General features: G+C 36.1%; 1 protein-coding gene across 2 annotated transcripts in view; it reads right to left on the reverse strand.

The window, feature by feature from the left end:
* Positions 1-401: 401 nt before the first annotated feature.
* CENPE (centromere protein E) overlaps positions 402-26,794 on the reverse strand; it is a 73,811-nt gene continuing 47,418 nt past the window's right edge. The window contains exons 37-47 of one of the 2 annotated variants that reach the window (XM_060147367.1): positions 24,937-25,044; positions 22,746-22,964; positions 20,340-20,537; positions 19,470-19,673; positions 17,166-17,384; positions 14,895-15,080; positions 9,044-9,156; positions 7,508-7,605; positions 5,396-5,579; positions 3,471-3,757; positions 402-737 (exon numbers count right to left, since the gene is read on the reverse strand). In XM_060147367.1, the coding sequence (XP_060003350.1) occupies positions 643-737; positions 3,471-3,757; positions 5,396-5,579; positions 7,508-7,605; positions 9,044-9,156; positions 14,895-15,080; positions 17,166-17,384; positions 19,470-19,673; positions 20,340-20,537; positions 22,746-22,964; positions 24,937-25,044 (1,911 nt within the window). In that variant the 3' untranslated portion in view covers positions 402-642. The remainder of the gene's footprint in view (positions 738-3,470; positions 3,758-5,395; positions 5,580-7,507; positions 7,606-9,043; positions 9,157-14,894; positions 15,081-17,165; positions 17,385-19,469; positions 19,674-20,339; positions 20,538-22,745; positions 22,965-24,936; positions 25,045-26,794) is intronic. The other variant, XM_060147366.1, reaches the window with a different exon arrangement.

Below are 26,794 nucleotides of genomic sequence, written 5' to 3' on the forward strand. Positions count from 1 at the left end.
CAGCAAAAGGAAGATTAAAACTAGAAAATGAAGAGGTCGTATCACTTGCTATTCCTTAACAACCTAAGTGTGGAATGCATGTATGTATTTTTACAGCAAAATTCTGAAAGTCAACAAACAAGAAGAGAAGAGAGCCAAACATACCCTGAGTACCCCACCGAGAAACCATCAGTTAATATTACATGGTGCCGTCATTCAGAACTAAGCAAACGTTTATTGAATGTTCAAGGTACTAAAAAGGGAGTCTGTAATTTTGTTAATTAAATGATGTTTCATATTAATTTATGAATCATGCTTTGGAATTCTCTAAGTCACATGTGGATAACTTTACATTAATGAAAAAGTATACATTTTATGTATACGTGGAAAGGTTGGAAATTTCCTTCAATAACTTTATTCTTTACAAAACATATAAATAAATAAAACTATTCAACTTCTAAAGGATTACCACATTCACGAAGAAGGTATTGCTATCACCATTCTAAATAACGGGAATGAATCCCGTTCCTTCACCTTCCAATTCTACCGGCAAAGTGAAAACTGAACTGAAATTAAGTTGGACTGTGACATCATTGCCAGGGATAAACGCAGGCATTTCCAAACATGGAACGCTGGGCCCCCAGAAAAGTGACAGAGAGTAATCTACTGAGTCTTGCACTCGGGCACATCTTTTCCAGAGGAGGCATGCCAAGGACCTGGCTGGGGATCCACAGTCTCTGCTCCAGCAATTTGTTCCACTGAGAGGGGAAAAAAAAAAAAAAATCAACAACAAAAGTAATCTTAGTAAAAACATACACAAATCCCAAATACAACTAAAGTGAAAAGGATGTTTGGAGTAGAGATATAAGAAGAGATGTAAGAAGAATGGAACACAGCACTTAAACATGGTTCATTATTTTGCTTGTTAAAAAACTATATTTCACTTCAGCAGAGTTGAAGTTTTTTTTTTTTTAATAGAACTTTATTGGAGTATGATTGCTTCACAATAGTGTGTTAGTTTCAGAGTTGAAGAAGTTTATTCCCCATTTTCTCATAAGATGAATTGTTAGAAAAACCATATTGTACATAAAACCAAGAAGTAATAAAGTCTTATTTGGAATTCATCAATTTGAGATTCAAAGTGAACCAAACACAGATTAACTCAGTTAGATTTTCTTTTGTCCTATTTTTAGGGGGCAAAAAAAATGGTGAGCTGTACAAATACTACGTATTTTAGAGAATATTTAGCCATCTTTAAAAAGTGTTCTTTGAGCCTTTAAAAAGCACTTCAACTGCATCTGTTTATAAACAATATCTATTTTCAAATTATTATATTCATGAAGGTAAATCTAGAACAACTGGTCTTGGAAATTATCTTAGGTGTTGAGATAATATAAATTTCCTTTTATAATTAAAATTTTTTTAGACTGACATTTTACTAATTCAAGCTGAGACTATGTCCTTTAATTCTGAATTGGTCAGTTCTTGATTTATATACCCCCCCAGACTATTCTTTTATTTTACTTAAAAACTGTACCAGAGAGACCCATGTATTGATTAAAAAACGTAAGCATTTTTATTTGAGGTTGGATTACTTCATATTATGCATGTGCCTTTGGCACTGTCAGATAAAAATCAATAGGTGATTATAAAACTTTATCAGTGTTTGAATAGACCCTTCTAAAATGGTGTGTGTGTGTGTGTGTGTGTGTGTGTGTGTATACAGCAAAAGTTCCATAGAAGTGTTAGCTAATGGAAGGTTCTCAAATGTTTGTTACATACTGTTCAATGAAGTGAATAGTTCAAAATTTTTCCCAAATTGCGTTGTTCCTTCCTATATCTCTAACAGCACTGTCAGAGCGCTGACATGATCCAGTTTTGACGTGTAGTTGATGAGAACAGACTGATTCCTTCTTTGTCACAAAGTAGAGTTCTCATAAACCCTGGTAACCTTTGCTCAGAGCTTTAAATGATCTCTGGCAGCTGCCTCTCTTAATGTACAGTTTTGTTGCTTTAGGTTTCTACAGGTGCATAAAAGGGTGTTTCTGAGAGGCAGATACAGTCACAAAGGGCCGTGGCCATACACACGTGGGCACATGATAAATGCTATGTGGTGACAAAGACTGAGAAACGCCATATTACAGAGCTTCTCCGGACATGTTCCCCACCTCTGTGTATAGCACCTCCGCAGAGCTGGGGGCGATCCCCGACTCCACCCCAGTCCATCCGATCAGGCACCTAGCACTGCTCATTTAGCCCCCAAATCTCTCCCATCTGTCCACGTCTCTCCATCTCCATTGCACCTGCCCAGGTTCATGCTGTCACCCTTGCCCAGGCAACTGTCAAACTCTTGCTCCTATGATTTGTTGGTTACCTAACATCTGAGGTAATGTTTTCAAAATTTACAAGTCATCACGTTCCCCTGCTATTGTTTAAAGTCTTCCAACAGCTTCCTCTATATGCCTACAGGATCACGTTTAAATTCCTTTACACTATCTACAAAGTCCTGCATGTCTGGCTCTGAGCTCTCTCTTTGGCTTCACTGACTACATCCACAGAAGCCTGTGTTCTTTGTGCTCTGGTCACAGCATATTTCTTTCAGTCCTTCCCCTGACTGTGGTTCCTCCTACCCTGACGGCGGCTGTCACTGTCCCATCTGCCTGAAATGCTTTTTCCTCCCCTCTTTGTTAAGCTAACTCACATTAATCTCCTAGATCTCAGTTCCCTTTTTCAAGGAAGACTTCTGTAATATTTAAAAAACAACAACCTATTATAAGTCTCATAGCCTTTTGCACTCTAGAATTTTACTTTTTTTGGTCACTTGATTACTGTCTATACCTGTTAGGCTGTAAGCTCTAAGAGGGCAGGGACCATATCTGGTTTTGCTTATGAATGTACCATTAGGGTCTAATGTGTGACACAGAGTTGAAATAAAAAAATTCTGATCGATTAAATGAATAAGTAAATGATACAAGTCTATGATCTGGCTTGTGTAAAATGAATATAATACTATTGGAAATACTGGCCCATTGAATTGATAAGAAAATCTTTTTCAGTAAAACTGGTTTTGTTTATAAGGTAGTATCTTTATGGCCTTGGGAGAGTTGCTTGTCCATTCCAGGGGAAAGCTGAGGGTTTAAGAGGCAACCTTCACTTGGGGTTGTTTTCTTGCATTTCTAAAGAAATAATATCTTATTTTCAGATTTGATTTGCTAAGCAATGACTCACAAGTAGAATTTTTACATACCAAAGGCAAGAAAAATAAAAAGGCTTCACTTGGGGTAAAAAGTGACTACTGCACTTCAGAGCTGTGCTTTGGAGAAACTTTCTCCCACAGACACAGCAATGAAGTCTGTGCACTGTGAGCCTGATCAACGCCATCCTCTCCTGTCTACACTTGCCCTGTGGGGATCACACATTAAAGAGAGGTTCCAACCGTTATCCGCCCCCCATCCCCGCCCCATTTCCAAGCAACCAGTATATTTACCTACCTGGGCAAAGGCCTAAACTTGAGTTATCAAAATAGTGAACCGGAGAAGGTACTGGCAAAGACTTTGACCGGCTATCAAAAAACCAAGACTTTGGCGATTCCTTTGGCACAGGATCTTGTAAATTCCTTTCCTTGCACTGAGATGACATATGTTGTCTCTTTTTAGAGGCTGTTCCAGTCACTTTAGGAGACTTTGGAGAATTCTCACAAGTTACTTCTTTGTGAGCCTCTCTTTTAAGGGTTCTCTCCTTCCACGTTTTGACCTCATTGTAAAGATGCTGATTATTGCTTAAATGTGAGGGGTCAGGGCGGGGCGGGTGGGGTGGAGGTGGAGAAAAAAGGAGAACATCAGACTGCAATTCCTGCAACATACTCATGTTTAAGTTAAAAAAAAAAAAACTGCTTTAAATTGTGGTAAAATATACATAACCTATAATTTACCATTTAATCATATTTATAGTTAAGTTTCAACCTAATGCTTCCTGTTTGGACTGTTTCCACAGTTCAGAAAATGAAATGAGGTCAGTATAGTTTAAGTAATTGTAATACACCTCCGAAATCATGGAGTTTTGAAAAGAAAGCTCAGAGCATGACATCAGGTTTTTAAACAAATCAGTGATATTGTCCAGAGGTTTATCTGTTGATAATTTGTGGCCATAATTCGATAAATCAGTCTGGGTAGATGATTCTAATGTACCTTTGTTATTTTAAAAGAAATAATTCACGGTACTTTTCTGGATTAGTTACAGTCTTGCTTCTCATAGGAAATGCCACCAGCATTTATCCAGTTTCTCCAGACAGAAACCTGGGCAACCATCCTAGAGGCCTTTCTCTCCTTTACGTGAGCCAAGTCTGTTGATACAACCTCATACTTACTTCTCAAATTCGTTTCCTTATTTTTATCTGCGTTGGCACCATTCCAGTCCATGCCTAAATTATCTTTTGCTTGGACAACAATAAACAGATTCCTAAATTGGGGCCTCCTATACTGTGATGCTATCTGATCTCAGCAGGCCTTGGCTTAGAATCCTCCAGTGGAATGAATCCTTCCATTGCGTTTTAGGATACCACCCAAACGTCCTCCCAATGACCTTTGGGGCCTGTGTAACCTGGACCAGTTACCTCTGGCATCTCATCTTGCACTTCACTGTCTCAGTCTCTATGCCCTGGCCACAGTGGATGTCTTTCAGTTCCACCAGCTGGTCACCCTTCCTGACTCAAAGCCTGTGCACATGCTGTCCCCTCAGCCTAGAAGGCTTACCCACCTCTCCTTTCACCTGGCCTAATTTCTACTCATTTTTCACATCCAGTCTTAAAGGTCAGTCTCTTGATCACCACCCCTCCCCATACCTAGATAAGGTTTGATCCCTCTGTGTTATACCCTTTCATAATGTCCTATTTTTCGTTGTTGCTGTTTGCTTGATAGCACTCATTACAAAGGATTAGTTATTTGTGGAGTTATTTGTTTAATGCCTATTTTTTTCCTCATCTCATTGGTAGAGGTTAGCACAAGTTTCTAGTCATTGGTAGAAGCCAAATAATTAAATTTGCCAGAACTGTTTTTAAAGTAAAACTAAGCAGGCTACGATAATGGACCTAAGGGGTTCCTCCTTGAGTAAGAGCCTCATTAGCTTGGGTATATGGACTTGTGGTGTATTTAAGCTGCTCCCTCAAAGATCCTTCTTTACTTCCTAGTTCTTGGCTTAGTTAAAAACAGGTCAATTGACAGATAACCAACATCTGGAATGGTGCTACCATATTCTTATGCCTTTTAAAAAAGACATATTTTATGTAACTTAAAAATTACTTTCTCCGTATGTGTGAAGGATTGCCAACTGCAAAAAACTATTTATGTATGGGTCTATATCATCCTCCCTGACAAGTAAGACATAAGTATAATTTCTATATCGTGTGAGCAGATCTTACCTTAACAGCTCATTCTTTTGCTTTATTAGCTGTTCATTTTGCTGCTTTAACTTGGAAACTTCCTTTTCCAGCCGTATATACTCACTCTTCAGGATAAGAGCTTTCGTGCTTTGTACAATGCCACTGCCACCTCCACAGGTGAAGGGTTTATTTGAAGGCTGAGGATCAGCATGTTCTGATACCACTGTGGGAGGCAAAAATACAGACAGGTGATAATTTTAGTAGTTCCAAATAAAGAAATAAAGAAAACATTATGAAAGGTAGTAAGTCACTATAAAAACCAATACACCACCATCTCCCTGGAAGTCATCCTTGCCACCTCCTTCTCCCTTAACCTCACACGGCTATTTGGTCATCAGTTCTAAACAGCTCTCGAATCCTCCTGCTTCTCTCCACCCACCAATTCCACTCTCATACTCCTGCTAAGATCGTTCACCATCACTGTAGTAGTGGCAATCCTCCCCAGAGCTATCCTCCACTGATCTATCTTCTAGAGCAGTAGAATCACCTGGCGGGTTTCTTCCTACAGTGTGTGTGGGGTCCACCCCTGTCATTCAGTGCATCACAAGTATTCAACACATAGCTGTTCACAAGATAAACCTTAGAATGATATTAGAGCATGTATTATTAAGTATTCTACACTGTGTGTGTAAAAGTAACGTAAGGAACTGTTCTGTAAATTTTAGATAAAACCGCATACAAGTGTGAGGTGCTTATGAAATAGAATAATCCACTGGGTCATTGACGATTTATAAAAGGGGGGTAAGGTGTGTGTGGGGAAGATACTCAATGTCCATTTCCTTTTGAATTATTCTGAATTCAGGGACAATATGTACCTGAAAGTCACTTACAAATCAAGAGTAATTATCCTGACCCTTCTGTAACAACGAGGAATCCTCAGTTCTATTTTTATCCCTTGAAGTTTTCCAGATAGGAGCTATGATCATCTTTAACACTACCTCTAATTCTTTTTTTTAAATGAGTGGACAATAATACACACAAATATCATCTTACACTTGCTTGACCTTTAGAATTTTCAGTGTGCTTTGCACACACAACTTTTAGTTTGATCCTTATTATATACATTGCCTTCAGGATTTCACACAGCCCTTAAGTGAGAGCAATCAGTTCAGAGGCCTGGCCCTGACTGCTAGTTCAATGCTTGTCTTACTATACAAAACTGCCCCAAGTACTGTTCAGCATTTTCTCTTTTCAAATGAAATATAAGAGATAGAAATACAGAAAAAGGTATAGTTTGAGAGATATATATGCAGAAACTGGATCATTAAAATTGAAGACTGTTCCTAAGATAAATTTCAAAAGTTTGCAAGTATGCATCAACTCTATATTTTCAGTATCAAGAACAAATAGGATAATATTTAGTTATTTTTACTGTGAACTGATAATATTTTTGCTGTGCACATGGTTACAATCTATTAAGACATGTGCTTGTATTTTTATTGGGAAGTGTACTTCTACCCTGATAGTTAAGTCATTCTTTTACAGTGCTGAAGATATCTTCACCAATAGGTAAAGATCTGATTATGCAAAAGTAAAATTTGTATTTTCTAAAAATCTATAATGGATAGACAGTTAAGATTACAGTAAACTAAGGAGATGTCACAGGATAAATATGAACCCAATGAATTCATTTTAAAAAGAGTTTTTTCTTGGGGCTTCCCTGGTGGCACAGTGTTTAAGAATCCACCTGCCAATGCAGGGGACACGGGTTCGAGACCTGATCTGGGAAGATCCCACATGCTGCAGAGCAACTACACCCGTGCACCACAACTACTGAGCCTGTGCTCTAGAGCCTGTGAGCCACAGCTACTGGCCCACATGCCACAACTACTGAAGCCCGTGCGCCTAGAGCCTGTGTTCCACAGCAAGAGAAACCACCGCAATGAGTAGCCCGCGTACTGCAACCAGAGAAAGACCCGCATGCATCAACAAAGACCCAACGCAGCCAAAAAACAAAAAAAAGTTCTTTCTAAATCAGTGATTAACTTAGCTTTATTTTTGACTATCATACCTGTAATAGCAGTCTTCAAAATATGTAAGTGTATTGAAGTAAAATGGAAAGATCGGGAAATACCAGCATTTTCTACTTACTTGAGGTATCTTGGGCCTGTTGATTTCTTCTAAGATTTTCTCTCAATAGCCTTATAACTTCTTTTTGATATTCCACAGTGGCTTTTGTCGAAGCGATTCTATTAAGAACAATAGAAATATGTAAAAGCCCAGAAACTAATTTTTAATGAAGGAATAAACACAACTGCTGTCAAGAATTTTCTAATAAGACACATCACATAAACACAATGTCCTGGTAGCAGTAGATGAGCCCTCATGATACCCTCCTGGTATCATGCACCTCACAGCTATAACACCACCAAATTGGAAGTATTCTGTTTGGTTGCAGCAGTAATTTTTTTTTAACATTGAGAAATCAATTCTTTTAAAATTTCTGGAAGCCCAATAGCTATTAACCGGATATTGTGTAAAATTATATCTGGGGGCACCATAAAATAAATAATTGGTCTGTTACCATGAGGTCCTAGAAATACCTTGAAGGTACAACAATTACCAGAGCATGAAGGCAAAAAGCAGCTTCCTTTCTACATTGTCAGGAAAGCAAACCCTGGCTGCAGCTCTGGTCTAAGGTGATACAGTCAAAAGTCAAATTCTACTCATTGTTCCCTGGTAGAGACATTTTGTGAACTGTCTGCTTAAGCATTAATCAGCAATGATAAATCAGCAGTAATACTCTGCTTTTCTTAGAGGCTGACAGTATCTGCTGATTCGATTCTATAAGCAGAATTGCTTTTTATAATGAAGATCTTAATAGACCTAAGTTTCACTTCTTATCACCAGAAGCCTGGTTAGAACGAATGAAGATTCAGAGTGCTACATTTTAGGCAAAATTAGATATCATCATTAAATATTTATTAAAGATTTATAGGAAGAATTAAAAGTGTTAGGAGCCAGAAGGGATCTTAAGAAATCCTTTAATATAAACCTATCCTTTTATTGATTATGAATGTGAGGCCCAGAGAGATTAAACAGCTTGTGTAAGGTGATATATTCATTAGAGGCAACATATTCCTAATTTAGTTTCCTGACACTGGCTAATGTTCTTTTCATTATGCTATACCACAAAGATCTTGAGGCACGTTATTACATATATAGTACTATATATAAATAAATCAATAAAAAGAGGATATGCTCTTGGGCATTAGGTATTATAATTTAAAAGGAAATACAACTTTCTCATAAAAATACAATGGGAAGAACAAATAAAATTAAGAGAACCAACAGAGACCTTAGTCAAACTGCTAAATACACCACAGGTTCTTAACATTTACTTTCAAGCATAAAAAGGATATTTTAAAGCTATTTAAATATGATTGAGCAAGAAGCATCCAAAGACATAGTGTGTTAGTAATCAGAATTGTGCTTATTTTAAAACCTTTGCATATGTAATGAGAATTTAATAGATTTAAAATCTGTGAATGTTTGTATTTATTTTTTTAAAAAGCAATAACAATATTTTCACATATTTAAAAAAGTTAACTAATGCAAAGAAAGTTATATAGTTTTGAAAGGAAATTTAAGCTTTTAAAGTCATGTTCAATTAAGGCAAAGACATACTCCTTTTCAAAATCCTTGGCGTTTTTCATCTTCTCTAGGTCTATTTTCACCAGCTTCGTTTTGAGCTCCTCAATTTCTTCTTTATAGGGCTTAGCTCCTAAAGCAACTTTGTCCTAAATTTTTTAGAGAAAAGAAAAATAAAATAATTTTAGAGCAGTTCTGAAGAGTTGTTAACTGCCTTGATCTGGTAGAAACATTTTAAAACAGCAATCTTCAAATATATAAAAAGCAGGGAAGGCACAAATGAACACTGAAATGAATAACAAATAGATATATGATGTGAAGTATAATCTGAAGCTCTTGGAAGCTAATACATACTTAGAGAACATATGACTTTTGTTTCTTAGAACAATTTTTTTCCCAATTTAAAAACAATCTACCTAAACAAATGAAACAAAGGTTGAAAACAATGAAATGGGCAGATGAAGGTTAATCAAGAAAATGAAAGAAAACGATGTCAGAATAGCAATATAAATATCAAACTGGAACTGAATTTAAGGCACAAAGTATTATGTAGCATAGTTGAGGATATTTTGTAGTCAAAGATGGTTCAATCCAGTGATATATCTACTTTCTACTCAGAGGAAAAAAAATCCATATATAAATCTTTTTTTAATGAATAGATTTCATTTTCAAAGTAATTTTAGGCTTATGGAAAAATTGAGCAGAGAGCACACAGTGTTCCCATAAACTGTGCCCTCCCCCTGCCCCAACTCTCCTGTTATAAAACATATTAATGTGGTATAGTTGTTACAAATGATGAGCCCATATTGATACATTACTATTAACTAAAGTTCACAGTTTACATCAGGGTTTATTGTTTGTATTGTATATTCCATGGGTTTTAACACTTGTATAATGACATGTGTTCATCATTACTCTATCATACAGAATAGTTTCACTGCCCTAAAAACCCCCTGCACTCCACCTATCCATCCTTCCCTCCCTCCCCTTAAACTGTTGGCAATGCCTGAACTTTTTACTGTTTCCCTAGTTTTGCCTTTTCCAGAATGTCATATGGCTGGAATCATCCAGTATGTAGCCTTTTTGGATTGGTTTATCTTAATGAACAATATGCATTTAAAATTCCTCCACGTCTTTCTGTGGCTTGAGAGCTCACTTCTTATTACTGCTGAATAAATTGCTCTTTTTATTGCTGTACCACAGCCACACAGTGGAATACTATTAGATATTGAATACAAAAATAAACCCATCTAAATTAGAAACCCAGAGAGCTCTCTATTCCTCTAGGCTTTCCCACTCCAACCCCCATCAAAACATCTGTACACACATGATGACTAGCAAAGACTAAAAAGATGCAAAGCTTCTAAAAATGTCAGATGCTCAGCTTAAGGAGGTTGATGACTGGGTCAGATGAAGCCACTGTTTGCTCAGTCAGAGCACCAGTTCAACACCCAGGCCTTCTGGACCAGACACTGATATCAGGGACTCCCTGGGCGTGTGTCTGGCTGAAGTGGTGTCAGTTTCCCAAGAAACTGCCAAACTTTCCTCCGAAGTAGCTGTACTATTTGCATCCTGCCATGATGACTGAGTGTTCCTGTTGCTCTGCATCCCCACCAGCAATAAGTGTTGTCAGTGTTCTGAATTTTGGCTGTTACGGTATTTTGAGATACCAAAGGTGTGTAGTGTTATTCTTGTCATTTTGATTTTCAATTCTGTAACAACATGCTGTTGAGCATCTTTTCTTATGTTTATTTGCCATGTGTTTGTCTTCTTTGGTGGGGTGTCTATTCAGATTTGTGGCCTGTTTTTTTGTTTTGTTTTGTTTTTTGCGGGTACATGGGCCTCTCACTGTCGCTGCCTCTCCCGTTGCGGAGCACAGGCTCCGGACACGCAGGCCCAGTGGCCATGGCTCACGGGCCCAGCCGCTCCACGGCATGTGGGATCTTCCCAGACCGGGGAACGAACCCGTGTCCCCTGCATCGGCAGGCGGACTCTCAACCACTGGGTCACCAGGGAAGCCCTGTGGCCTGTTTTTTAATCGGGTTGTTTGTTCTCTTATATTTAGTTTTAAGAGTTCTTTGTATATTCTGGATAACAGTCCTTTATCAGATATGTTTTGCAAACATTTTTCTCCCAATCTATGGTTTGACTTTCACAGGGCAAATGTTTTTAATTTAAATGAAGTCCAACTTATCAATTTTTTCTTTCACGGATCGTGTTCTTGATGTTGTGTCTAAAAAAGTCATCGCCAAACCCAAGGTCTGCTAGTTTTTCTCCTATGTCATCTTCTAGGAGTTTCCTAGTTCTGTGTTTTATATTTACGTTTATGATCAATTGAGTTAATTTTTGTGAAAGGTGTAAGGTCTGTGTCAAGCCTTGTTTTTTCGCTTGTGAATGTGCAATTGGTCCAGCACCATTAGTTGATAAGATTATCCTTTTCCACTGAACCACTGAATTGCCTTTGCTCTTTTGTCAAAGATCAGTTGACTGTATTTGTGTGGGTCTATTTCTGTGCCCTCTATTCTATTCCATTGATCTATTTGTCTATATACTGTTTCAAAAATTCAAAGAACTCCAAAAACAATTATCCATTTATGATATCAAAATTTTTTAAATATATTATATAAGTGCAGAAGTTATAGTAACTTTTTACCACAATATAATGAAATAAATTAGTCATATATAACATTGTTTAAAATAATTCTTACGTAAAAAAAATCAAAATTGGAAATACTGCCTTAAAATGAAAGACAATAAGAATTCCATATTTCAAATGTTTGGCATGTGATGAAAGCTGAACTCAAGACATACCGATCACCTTAAATAGTTTTTCTAATAAACTGAAAGTACAATTTTTGGTTAACATGATCTATTTATCATCTATATTTTAGATGGATTCTGTTAAGAAACTTTCCTTGTTCTACCAGAAAAAGAATTCCTTTGAGTATGAATTAAATTACATCAAATTTAGAAATTAATTTGGGAAAAACTGATGGATGTACAGTATTTAGGTTCCAAAACAGGAAATGGCAAGTTTCAAATCTTAAACCCCATTTTCTCCTACATTACTCTTTGAAGTTCTGTTGTTCCTTTCATATATGTTTTCCTCATCTTTTGTTTAGTCTCAAACACTTTATTTTAGATTCTGTGGCCATTATAAGATTTTTTTCCTATTGTGTAGGATGTCCATAAAGTTCTAGTGCAGTTTAAATTTTTAACAAATTCACTGCTATTTGACATAAACAATTTGTAAAGATACAACAGAGGAAAAATATAAAGACTTAAATGAAATTGTTAATGATTCATTTGTTCAAACTACTTTCTTCCATATTCCATTAATAAACCCTACATTACATTGGATAGGTATTTTCAAATAGTGGTAAATAGTTTTTTATTTTTTTATAATGCCAACTCTTGAGTTACATGCAAAAGACTGTATTTTATAGAATATTTATATAATACACAGACACAAATTTTTCAAAAATTCAAACTGTACAAAGATTTTTATGGATACCTGTATTTTGCTTTCTTTCCCCAAGGGTGCTGTACAAGACACCCCAGACTCCGCTATATTATCTAAATGGTTGCTTCTGGTATGCAGGAAAGATACTTGTCTCTCCATAAAATAGGTTCAATCTATACTGAATGTGAAGTTTGCTGCTCACTCCCTCTTTCTTTATGCCCTTTCTTCATTTATATGAGGAAATTAGAACCACTCTCTCTTGCACCCCACCTGCCCCTCTTTCTCTTTTACTCACGCCTGCTCCATCTCAGTATCTTTTAGTTACTCCGCATCTCTTCTCCATATGTTCATGCTCCCATCTAGTCTCATGACTTTTATATGCTGACAATTCCCCAAACTTACACCTCAAATTTATCTCTCTCTCTCTCTCTCTCTCTCTCAGACTCACATATCCAACTGCCTAAGACATATCTCAGCTTGGGTGTCCCCAATAGGCATTTCAAATTCAACGTGCTCCAAAGTGAATTCTGAGTCTGCTCCCATGTTCTCAAACTTGCTCTTCTGGCAGTCTTTTCTATCTCCATAAATGGCGAGTCCTTTTTCCAGTTGCTCAGGCCAAAAACTAGGGAAATCATCTCTGACTCCAAGAAATATGAGAGGAAGAGATGTGTGCCACTTCTGGGCTAGAGCCTTTGAGAGTAGAGATTTTAAGGTATTTTAGCTTCTCCATCTTGTCCCTTTCCTGTGAGCCCAAGCATGGACAGCTTAAAACCTGGCTTTAATCACTAAGATGAAAACAGCACCCAAGGGTGTGGCAGAGAAACAAGATGGGAGAAATGTGGGCCTCTGATTGATCATGTGGAATGAAGCCATCCCCCAACCTGGAATTCAGGCTTTTATATGAGTTAGAGAAATAACCTTCCATCTTATTTGAGCCATTGCATTTTTGGTTCCCTTTGCTGTAGCAGCTAGCATGTCACACTAACACACCCTTCTGTATTCTATCTTCAGAGGGCAACTTTTAAAAAATTAAGTAAGACCATAATATCCTTTAGCCAAAATCCTCTGATGATTTCCCATCTCACCCAGAATAAAAACCAAAGTAGTCTGCAAGACCCTTTATGGGTTGATTCTCTGCTACTTTTTACCTTATTTCCCACCTCTATTCTCTTGCTCACTCTGCTCAGGAGACAATGGTTTTCTTGTGGTTTCTTAAACATGTCTAGACTGTTTCTGTGTTGAAGCCTTTGTGTTTGCTATTTCCTTTGCCTAGAAGGCCCTTTCCCTACTACATCACTCACCCCATCACTTCATGTCACCTTAAAGGTGTGGCTCTCCTCAATGCCCTTTTATAAAGTCACATCTCTTTCCCTTATACCCCAACTCTCACTCAGTATCCATGTACCCTTGTCTGGCTTAATTTTTTTCCATTGCACTTTTCACCATTTGACACACATATATATACTTCATTATTTTCTGTCTTCCTGAACAAGAACATAAACTCCTTGAAAGGAGAAACTTCTATTTTTTTTTCCCACTGCTGTATACATGGCATCTAGAACAATGACCAACACACAGCAGGTAACCAAAAATATTTGTTGAAAGAATAAAAATGTGGTCATTTATTTGTAATATTAAAAAATTACTATCAAAAATTCTAAAGCCTCACAGTTGATTTTCTTGGTTTTTAGCTATACCAACAATTGTTGAAAAACAAAACTGAGATTATTTTCTCTTGCCTCTGTTTCATGTCTCACTGAATGAATCAGAATTTTTAGAACAATGTTAAATAATGGAAAGAACAGACATCCTTGACTTATTCCTAATTTTAACTGCAATGAAGAGACACTGGAGCAGGAATAGCACAAATACTTATTAGGGCTGGACTCAAGTAGCACAAGTGTGAGAAGTGGCTGGGCTAAAAAAAAGGGAGTGGTAAGGATATGATGAATGAGGGTGCAAACTGTGTAAGGGCATTCACGGTCAAAAAGATTTATATTACTGCTCTTTATAAAGAAAATAGGTCAGAGTCAGCCGAAAGGCTGGGACTCAATAACAAGGGATTAAGCAGAAGAAAAGAGAATTTTAAAATGCACTTATCTAATAAAGAATGTTAAATATTTAGATAGGAAGCCTTTTTTTGAAAAATAAAAAAATAGACATTTTAAACTATAAAGAATAATATTTATATCTCTTAAAAATAATTTTTCTAGGAAGATAAAAATCATTATCTTGAATGAAAATATACTCCTGCATTTCATTTCTAAGTTGTCACTTGCTTCTTAAAAGTTTGAGTACTGAACTTCATAGATAATAGGAAGTTGAAGTAATAGCTGAGTCCTAGATTATCTGCCAAATTCAACAGTAAAAGAAAAAAAAAACCAAACAAACCCCTTTACTTATAAAATAAGTTTGTTAAATTACCTGAAGTATTTGGATCATTTCTTTTGTTTTTTCAAGGCAATCATTTGATTCATTAACTTGCCCTTGAAGTTTTGCTATTATGTCATTAGTCATCTCAAGTTCTTTCTGCATCTTTATAATCTTGCCTTCCTCATGCATAGCGCTTTCTTTAGCTTCATGGAGTGACGTTTCCAGCTCTTGAGTTTTCTATTAGAAAAAGTACACATGCTTAAGGTCTGTCATATAGACAGAGTCATAGTATATAAGTTTAAGACAAAAATAATCATATATAGAAATTAATTTTCACAGATTTCACTAACAAAGGATAGAAAAGAAGAGAAGCCAATGTCACTCAATTTACACATGTATTTCTTTTTATTTGTAAGCTGATGTCTTTCGGATTAAAAAATGCCCACATTTTACATTATAAGGTTTAGCATTTATTTACTAGTTAGCATGGTGCCAAGCATATTAAATAGGTACTTACATTTTAAATTACCACTTAGAGAAAGTACATTTGATAATTAGCTCTTTAAAGTAATACATGTCTTTTCCTTTATTTTTATTACCTACTTTTTAACTTGAAAAATACAAGCATATGGAAAAATTCAGAGGCATTTGATGAAGAGTAAGTTTCCCCACCTCAGAACCCTAGCTGACCCTGAATGAAGTAATGACTAAACTCTTTCAGGTGTATCCTTCCAGAAGTTTCCTATGTGTATCTAAGCGTAAGTGAATATTCAGTTCATAAGAACAGTCATACATACAGTAGGAAATAAATATATAGTTACTAAATATATAGTATACTAAATATATAGTTCTGCATTAAAAAAAAATCTAATAATATATTTTTCAGATCTTTCCATTATCGATACACATAGATCTCTCATATTTGTTTTCATGGATACATACATCCATCTATTAGTGGAGATCATCCACTAATGAACACTTAGGTTATTTCCAGTTTTTTCCAAGTACAAAAATACTGGAATTTAAATACCTGAATTTGTTCATATTTATAAGATTATTCACATACATATATATGCAGGTTTTCCTGGAAAATGTGTTTTTTGACCTACTCAGAATTTATTTTTGTTTTGTGAGTGGGGTAGAAATCCAGACTTTTTTTGCAGATAGCTAGGTGGTTGCTCTGAATCAAACATTAAGTAAATCGTCTTTTCCCCACTGAGCTGACTGTTACCATTATCATATACTAAATTCTCATACTTATCTGAGTATGCTGCTAAACTCTGTTCTGTTCCAATGCTCTGTTTACCTCTTTCTGCATCATTACCAAACTACTCTAGTCATCTATTCCTGTATCATTACCAAACTACTCTAATTTGGCATAATTACCAAACTAGTGGCATACTATTTCTTATCCGATAGGGCACTTCCTGGGTAACTAAGACGTAATCTCCCTCTGCTTCGTTATCTTATTGCTTTGGTAGATGGGTTTCAAATTTCTGCTATTTTATCTCTGCCAGCTGACTGAGGTAGTGTAGTGCAGCAAATCAATCAATTGTATACTAGTGACCTTCTAGTTTCCACTGGTAGTGATTAAACTAGTGGTTGATGTTTTATTATAAGTATTTACTTTGGTAAAAATGATTATAAGTTATATAAGTGTATAACTTATATACACTCTTGGGTGCCCTACTAAGTCATTTTGTGTGCTAACAAAATAAAATAGCATGTTCGCTTTACAGAGTCCCACGTAAGGGCAGTTAATAAAGTAACTGAATTATTCAAATAACATACTGATTCTTGGATACAGGTTAATCTGCTTAAGAAATCTGTTATATTTTTGGCCTCTTCCATTTTGATCTTGATTATAACATTAACCAGTATGAAAGACACTGATGATAATTAGAGAAAAACTAAATTGCTCTTTCCCCCTAAACTAGTTCTGTATACAGACACAGATTATATTTTAATAGAAAGTCACATGATTTAGGAAACTTACACTGTATGGTAATAATACTTTAAGTGTCCGTATCTAGTAATCAAATTAAGCTATGAGTTACTTCTGTTTTATAATCCAAAGGGAAGTTCTTATGTAATGTCTAGCTTCATAATTAGTTGAGTGATAGCCACGATAGAACTATATTTAAAAAACAAGCCCATCACACAGGCACAAAGATGGTCCATGTTCCTTAACACATTCAATACTATAATTTTGCTCTGAAATGTTATATAAGACATGTTATATATAAATGTTATATAAGATGTTAAATGCATTTTTAAGTCTTTGATGAAGCTGCAAATTGAAAAACATAAGAAAGTACATACCTCTGTGGCTTGTTGTGTAGTTCTTGATTTAACATGAAGATTCTTATTGTCTTGTGTAGTAGGATTAACAAGGGCACCAGAGGTCAGGGAGATCTTCAAAGTTTGGTAGTTTTTAAACAGTTTTTCATTGTTCTCTTTCATTGATTTCAGATCATGTTCCCATTCTTTGGCTATGGTGGCATTTCTTTCTTCGAATTCTGTTGATTCATTCATTATAGCCTATTGGATAGTAAAAACACCATTATAGCTCTAAGATGAATTACATTAAAAAAAATCCACTATGAAAATAATAGATTTCTAGGACAAGGCATAGGCCAAAATTATTCAGAATATTCCAGAACAGCACTTTAAAAGAATGTGAACATTCTTTGTGGTTTGCGTCAGTTCCTGAAATTTCAAACGATGTTGGATGTTGGTGATGAGAATAAAGGCTGGAGAGCATTCGTGTTGATTTGCAAGATGATAATCTTACCTTATTAGATCAGTACTAATGTATGAAGAAGAATCCGAAGAATTGTGCAGGTTAAAGTTATTATGTATGTTATGACACATATCATGTCATATATAAACATTAACTGACATCTAATAGCAGAGCATAACCAATAAACTTAACAACAAGCTATTTTCATTCCAAACCTCAGTGGTTCCAGGGAAAATCATTCACTGACTTTTGGTAATTAATCTGAAAACCTTGTATTTCTGTGCAGGGAATGATGATCAACCAATGTCTTCTTTTACATCAAAGCCTAACTAACTCTGAAATTACTCATATCATCTTTTTACTTCCTAATTCCTAAGGGATGTACTTTTTTGCTCTCATCATGGATGCCTTATTGGTCTTACCTATAAATTTCTTTGTGGTTTTATGGCAATTCTGTCAGACTTGGATCCTAAATTAGCTGTGTTCTTGCTGGCATCCTGGACCCTCCATGGCTCTAGACTATGGACCTCCCACCATACAGAATTACCAGTTCCTTCTTTCAGGGTGCTGGAAGAAGCCACATATCCATGCTGATCCATGCTGATCCCCACAGCAGGAATCCCTATTTTCTTTTCTTTTCCTTTTTATTGAAGTATAATTGATTTACAAAGTTGTGTTAGTTTCAGGTGTACAGCAAAGTGATTCAGTTATACATACATATGTATCTTTTTTTTCATATTCTTTTCCCTTATAGGTTATTACAAAATATTGAGTATAGTTCCCTGTGCTAAACAGTAGGACCTTGTTGAAGGAATCCCTACTTTCTAATCACAACTGGGCCTTCAACATTACAGAACAACATGGAATTATATGGAAATTATCTTATCCAAACATCAGTTATGCTTTTCTCCATTGACTGTGGACTTTTTTTTTTTTTTAAACAGCTCATTTACTATTTTGCTTGGGGTATTCAGCAAATGGATGAACAATCCAGCCACAGGAAAACATTTTTTTCCAAACATTACCTATATTTCAATGTGATTTTAGTTTCCAGATGAAGTTGAAGTCTTTGTCTGGAAATAGCTACCCAAATGTAGGAATATAAAACTAATATTAAAAGCTGTAATATTAATCCAGGTCCCTTTGTTCCAATTACATATAATAACAAGCAACTTTCTGATTAGTGCATATTTTACTAGGTATATGAGATAGGGATTACTTCAGAAAGTAGAATGAATATTCTGAGCAGTGGAAAGTAAAACAAATCTATAAACTGGTCGTAAGCCATGTTGGTTCTTATGAATCTGTCCACTAGGACTGATCACCTTGGGAACAATGATTACAAACCACATTTTTGAACATCAAAGTTGAAGGATCAGGGCATGTGACAGTGACACCACTGAGACAAAAAGCATGTGAGGCCTTATTAATAAAGCAGCTGGCTAGGCTTGTCCAGGGCTTTCCTACAGTTGCTGCCTGTAGCCCTGAAACAGGCTCATGTCTCACCTTGTCTGAGCCTACTTGGGGAAAAGGCTCAATTCCTACAGAAGCAGTGAGAAGTGAGAAAAGAAAGAGGAGAATTGCAAGAGGATTCCGGATTCCACAGATTCCAAATCTGTGTGTAACAAACTGATTACTACACACCAAGATTTTGTTATCTTCTTTACAAGTATAAATATATATTTAATTATCCTAAGGAAGCATAATACATTAGAGGCAGAAGATGTTTTACATAGTCAAATTTTTTTCACAAAGCCTATACAAATAAATTTTAAGAAAATACTTAAAATGAAGTTGCTTTAAGTCTTTTTACAAATGAGGTATAAAAATTAAAGCAGACAACAACAAAAAGAATGAGGTAGCACAAGAAAATTACTACTTACAATTATTTTGTTATTATAGAAGTTATTCACTTGAAAAATACTATCAGTTTCTTTCTGGATGCCATTTTTAAGCTTTTCTATATCAAAATGAGCATTCAACCACTCTTCCAAAAACTGGGTCATTTCTTTTCTATTACTTAGTACTTGCTGAAATTCAGTCTCTATGCTATGGCAATCACTTTCTGAAAAATCCTTGAGAATTTCCTGAGAAAAATAAGCATTGAATCACATGAACATTAGAAAAGTTTTAATCTAAATATCATAAAAAGGGGAAAACACCTTATTGAACTCTTATTCTTAATATTTTGAAGTACTGTAAATATAATTCTAATTTAAAACTTTAGTTATTTGATAATAAAATTTTGGTGTATAGCCTATAATGGAGGCACATCTACAAATCTGCATGTTAGAATTAAAATCCCTCAAAACTATAAAACTGTGACTAATAATCACAAAATATGAATTGTTTCTGGATGTAGTTTTCTGTGCATAAAACAGGCTGCACATGTTTTGGGAATTGAATGCCAGCCTCCTACTGCTGAGAGAGAGCAGGACACTTCATGCAGAGTTGTAAGAAAAATGTTTCTGACTCCCAGTCACAGACCTAGGAAGTTTTAGAAGGCATTCGGAAACTTATTCTGGGGTTCCATGAATTCCCACTTGATGATATTACATCTATTTTCTGTATCTTTGGGGTTCTGAAAGGAGGCTAGACTATTACTTGGCACTCTTTACAACTGGTCAGCTGTCATTCTGCAACTGATTTTTAATTTTTGGTAAATAAAAATGACTCTAAACATATGAAAAGGTACTTTTCTACTTGATAAAAAGGCTTGAAATCTAATTAAACCCATTTTAAACAAATTGTACCTCAATATGCAGATCCATACTCTGGCTCAATTTGAGGTCCCTTGATTCTTTGGGCGGTAAATCATAATCTTGTTGAAGGTGCTGTATTTTAATTAGCAGTTCATTTTGCTTTTCCACTTCATCAATAAAAGCCACTTCAAGTTTATTGATGGATTCATGCTGTTCTTCCTTTATCTTTGTAACATGGCTTAACACATACTTGCAGAAAAACATTAAACAAATTGGGAAATGAAACTTGTACCACATTTAGATGAAGTTTTAAACTCCTGAGACTATGAGGCAGGATGGCATCTCTTATTATCTATATCCTCTAGTAATTGAGGGAGAAGGAAAGAGCCTCTCTCTATCCCCAATTTTCTCTTCTCAGCAACTTGGGAGAATAACTTCCAGGCCTCCATCTAGTTCCATACTTCTGACTTGCCCCTGGATATACCTCATGGATGTCCTACAGTTACCTCAAATTCAATAGATTTAAAATGAAAAAAAATAAAAAATAAATAAAATGTACATGATTCCTTTCCCTAGAAACCCGCCTTTCCCTATTTACCCCCCTTTTGGTTAATTATGTCATCAATCACCCAGTTCCCAGCTAGATACCTGAGATTCATTTTCAACATCCTCTGCCTACCTTGATTGGGTAACCAAAATGGGTATCACATGTCCCAAGATTTACTTGTCAAGCATATTTAGATGTTTGGCTTTAAGGTGACAATAATTTTTTTTTTTTTTTCGCGGGTCTCTCCCGTTGTGGAGCACAGGCTCGGGTCTCTCCCGTTGTGGAGCACAGGCTCCGGACGCTGAGGCTCAGCGGCCGTGGCTCACGGGCCCAGCCGCTCCGCGGCATGTGGGATCCTCCCGGACTGGGGCACGAACCCGTGTCCCCTGCATCGGCAGGCGGACTCTCAACCACTGCGCCACCAGGGAAACCCAAGGTGACAATAATTTGAAAGCCATATTGAAAGCCATCCGCTTCATGGATCTCCTCAATAAGTTCTGGATATCTGATTGCCAGGGTTTGTAGAAGAATATCAGGGCGTAAGGGGCAATTTACCTAGGAAGGGCAGATATCAGCCCTACTTCCTTAACATCCACCATTCCTTAACTCTTATAATTTGGCCTTTTCCTTAACTACTCAACTAAAACTGCTCTGACAGATGTCACCAGTGAGCTCTATTATCAACAAGTTGAGGAGATCTCTTCAGTCCACATTCTAGCTGACTGAAGCATCTGCCATTCTTGACTACTTCATCTTTGACGTACTCTCCTCCACTGACTTAAGTAATAGCACTGTTGCCTGGTTCTTTTCTGTCACTTTGACTTTCCTAACCTTGAACCCATGAGTTGCTCTTTTCTGCTACTGTCTCTTGGAGAACTATCTTTTCTGGAGTTTGGATCTTACCCGAACATCTCCCCAAACTCTCATTCCTCTATTATGTTTTCTGGGCGACCTTACACATGTTGTGCAATCTATCACCTATATGAATTCCAAATCTTTATCTTTAGTCCTGACTTTTCTCCTGACAAGCCTCAGACTCGACTAAATGCCTGCTTGGTCTCCCTTCTTAGATGTTCTGTCTTAGGTATCTCTCTCTATCTCAAAACATCTCAGACTAAACACCTAATCTCTTTTCCCTCTCTATCTCAGTTAATGGTACCACTCTCCACAAACCTGGCTAAGCCCAAATCCTGAGACTCAATCTAAACTTCCCTCCCGTACCTCCACCACCAATCACACCAACTACTATGTTAAGCTGCCAAATGTTTCTTTAATCTCGTCTGTCCTCCCCATTCCTATCCTTCCCTAGCAGTAGAGTCGCTCATAATAGCGCATCTGGACCACTGTAACTGTCTCTTATCTCTTCTCTCTGCCACTAGGCTTATCCTCCACAAACTCATTTCTTCTTTGTCTGCAGTGAAGTATCTAAAATGATAATCTGATCATGCTACAGCCACCACCTTAAAATAACTGTCCAATGGCTCTGCCTCAATTACAAAAGGAACTCCAAGCTTTATCGTTTGAGTCTGTCTTCTACTACAGTCTTATCTTCCTTAACTTTTTATCTGGTATGTCATATAATCTAAATGTACTTCTATTGCTACACTTATTACCTGTTTATATGTCTGCCTAACTCACTATGAGATCCCTGAGATGTTATTCATACTTGTCTCCTGAACACCTGGACAGTGTCTAGGCCCATAGGCAAAGCTCAGGTTTTGTTGAATAAACAGGTCCTAGGTGCATTGAGGATCTTGCACACACTGTTCTTAGACCCACATAATCTTTAATTCAGTAGTAAATACACTAAATAACAAGTATGTCAACTCTCAAAGCAGGACTTAAACACTAAAGTTTGTAATAGAAATTTATAGTGATATTTACAAAGATAGTACTAAAAAAGATGGTACCTGAAGTTTCTTCATGACTCTATGAAATTCCATGGAACATCTTTGGTTTGCAGTGAGAAGTTTTTGAATTTGCTTGCTTTGTGGACATGGAAGTGCGAGGTTTGCTTTTACTCTAATTGAAAGCTCTTTTTGTGTTTCGATTTCCTTCTTCAAGTCAAGAGACAATCTATTTAAGCACTCATAATGATTATCCATCTCTGAGTATCTCTTAAGAAGCTCCTAAAGAAAATTAGAATTTATTCAATTTACCAATTCATTCTAATTTAAGAAGAAATAGTCTCAGCCCTAGGATTGCAACAAAACTTAATTCTTTAATACTTTTTGTAGGAGAAAAATAAATTTCGACCTTTGTGTTTATAAACAAAAACGAACTCTTATTGTTGATTTTGGATTATAGAAATTATTGTGGAAATTTAAAAGAATTTAAACAAATATAACAAAGAAAACCAGAAGCAACCATTGTTATCATTTTGCTGCATTTTCTTTTGGTCTTTTGAACATCCATGATTTGAAGGAGCATTTATTTACAAAGTCTAAAGAGAAATGTGAGTGAATTCAATCTAGTATGTATTGTAGCTCAAGGCTGAATGCTGGCCTCTATGTACAGAAGGCAGTGTAAGTGAGCAGATACGTGACTAAGAATCAAACTAGTTATATGTCAACTTGGTGGAGCCTCTTCACGTATTTCTATTATCTGCCTAGAATCCAAGTTTTCTAACCTTTTATCAGAGTTTGTGTTCAGGTTCTAGCTCTGCCACTTGCTGACTGGGGAAACACTGAGTCATTTTCACCACTACAAAATGAAGACTACAATAATTGCCACAAAGTTTCCTAGGGGATCAAATATTAAATAATATCTATATCTATGCAATCTATAAAATATATAGACATTATAGTTTAAAGGAAATAAAATTGTATTTGTAAAAATGCTTCTATGCCCAAGTTTCACTTTGTCAGACCTGGTTGCAAACCCTGATTCTACTAATTTACTACCTATGTGACCTTGGGTAACCACTAAACTTGCCCTCTGAGCCTCAGTTTGTTTGTTTATAAATGGAACAATAAAACCCATCTCATGAGGTAAAGCACCCAGTACAGTGTCTGCATGTAGAAGACACTCAATGAGCCTAGGCCCATCAACACAAATGACGAGAGGCCAGGCAAGTGACCCCTTGGTCAGGGTACAGGTGGAAGAACACATTAAGTTCAAGTTGCTACAGTCATGTAATAAATAACATGTTTAGTTCAGGGTGTTAAATTATAGAAGGGGCTTCTGACAAGAACGAGCTCTCTTTTTTATAATTTAAGGAAAAGCTAGATAGATGTTCAGTAATGTGGGATGTTGGAGGGGGGATTCTTCCTTTAGTCTTAGAATGAATCACATTATGGCATGCAGCAGCATTGTATGGTCATTCATTTGTACTTTTAAGAAACACATACTGAATGCTGATTCCTGTCAGGAAGTTTTCTAAGTGATATAGCCATAACCAACACAAAAAAGTTTTTAGGGACTTTGCATTCTAATAGGGGTGAGAGTAAATCCTGTTGGCTTTACCCTCAATATGTATTCAGAGTCCGAACACTTCTCACCAGTTCCGCTGCTACCTCTTTGGGCTGAGCCACCATCACCTTTGCCTGGATTACTGAAATTAGTCTTTCAAATGGTCCTCCTGCTTCCACTCATTTTCAATAACATTCCTTTAAAATGTAACTCAGATCATGTCTCTCTGTACTCAAAATTGTCCAAGGGATTCTCCATCTTACTCACAGTAAAACCCAAAGTCCGCTTAAGGCCCCACAGCCTGCCTCTTCCCCATTAACTCCTGACCTCACTTCTAACCGGCTATCCTCCTTCTTGATGTTCCTGGAACCCACCAGGCAGGCTTCTGTCTCAGAAGCTTTCTACTTGCTGTTCCCTCTGCTTATACTGCTCTTTCCCTGTATACCTGTGTGGCTTGATCCTTTACCTTTCTCAGGTATTTGCTCAAACATCACCTTTCCAGTGAGGCCTGAAAATCACAAACTCCTCTGTTTTCTGTGTGGTGTATGCGCGTATATATGTACACATATACATACTTGTACTAGATTATAAAGTTTAGAAAAATATTGAGCATTATCTATTCATTCCACATTAGGCCTTTGGAAGGGTATTACAAATAATCATTTGTAATATTAACAGGAGAGCACTTACTTTTATCCTGAAGCACTTTTCTCTCAGGCTTTCTATAAGGTGTTGGTTTCCATCACACAGTAATTTTTTTTCATATTTTACTACCTCTCCGTGGTTCTGTTGATTCTGCTTTGATACAAAGAAATAAGCAAGGCTTCAGCTGTAATTATAGTAACATATAATGTCTAATCATATACTTTGATTACATTTTTATATCTTTTCAATAATGGAATTAAATATCACACATGTAACTCAAAAGCAATGTTAAAAATGCTCAGAATATGAATAACAGTAACACTAAGTCTTATGCTGAGTGACCTCAACTCACTGGAAAAAGTGACCTCAACTCATTGGAAAACCTTCACATATTTTTTGAAGATAGGATTTGTTGCTTTACTATCTATAGTTGCAAATTGGATTTTAGATATATCTCTGGTTCCTACTCTTCCAAATCTGTCTTAGAATCACTGCTGCCAACTCATATATGCTAGCAAAACCAAGTATACTACCTACGGTGTTCCAAGCCCTGTTCATATATTCTTTCCAGCACCCTGGAACAGAAAATTCATATTCTGTTTATATTTTGTATTTCTGATTAAAAGTGCAAAATAAAACATTGTTCAATAAATATTTTTTGAATGAATTAAGTCTATAAATTCAGTTAGAGCCCACATAAAGGTGATTTCCAACTGTCTGAAATTTCTACTGAGATTACAAGTGGTATTGCTTTCCATTTTATTATTTCTTTACTATGAGATAATGATGGACATGAGAATGAAATATGAAAATAAGATTTTTATAGATTTCATACAATTTCTTATTTGTCTGAATTTTATAGAGGGATTCAGTTCAGTTCTTTAAGATATGTGATTCTGAATATCTATAAATAGACATATTAGTAGAACTTCCTTTCTTATACTCATCTTGCTTTTCTTCCTTCTAACTTCACTAACAAGAGCCTATGTTTAAAACTCTATCGTGTAGAGGTAGAGAAATGAGATATTTAATCTTTTACAAATATTTCTCCACTGAGAATAATGTTATTTCCTGGTTTAAAAACCCTTTTAAAAACTACACTGAAGAAAATAGTCTGCTTTATTTAACAATTTTTTTCTTAAAACTAAAGAATTGGGAGGGGAGTTTGGGGGAGAATGGATACACGCACAGGTATGGCTGAGTCCCTTTGCTGTGCACCTGAAAGTATCACAACATTGTTAATCGGCTGTACTCCAATAGAAAATAAAAAGTTAAAAAAAAAAAAAGGTATTTTCTGAAAAACAAAAACATTAATTTGAAAAGATACATGCACCCTAATGTTTATAGCAGCATTATTTACAATTGCCCAGATATCGAAGCAACCCAAGTGTCCATCAACAGATGAATGGATAAAGAAGATGTGGTGTATATATATATACACATACACATACACAATGGAATACTACTCAGCCATAGAAAAGAATGAAAATTTCCCATTTGCAACAACATGGATGGACTTCTAGGGTAATATGCTAAGTGAAATAAGTCAGACAGAGAAAGACAAATACTGTATGATATCACTTACATGTGGAATCTAAAAAAATATAACTAGTGAATGTAACAAAAAAGAAGCAGACTCACAGATATAGAGAACAAGCCAGTGGTTACCAGTGGGGAGAGGGAAGGGGGAAGGGACAATATAGGGGTAGGGGATTAAGAGGTACCAAACTATTACGTATGAAATAAGCTACCCGGATATACTGCACAACATGGGGAATAGGCAATATTTTATAATAACTATAAATGGAGTATAACCTTTAAAAATCGTGGATCACTATACTGTACACCTGTAACATATAATATTGTACATCAACTATACTTCAATTAAAAAAAATGTTCTTAC

The sequence above is a fragment of the Lagenorhynchus albirostris genome, chromosome 4, assembly GCF_949774975.1.
Source record: "Lagenorhynchus albirostris chromosome 4, mLagAlb1.1, whole genome shotgun sequence".
NCBI classification, from domain to species: domain Eukaryota; kingdom Metazoa; phylum Chordata; class Mammalia; order Artiodactyla; family Delphinidae; genus Lagenorhynchus; species Lagenorhynchus albirostris.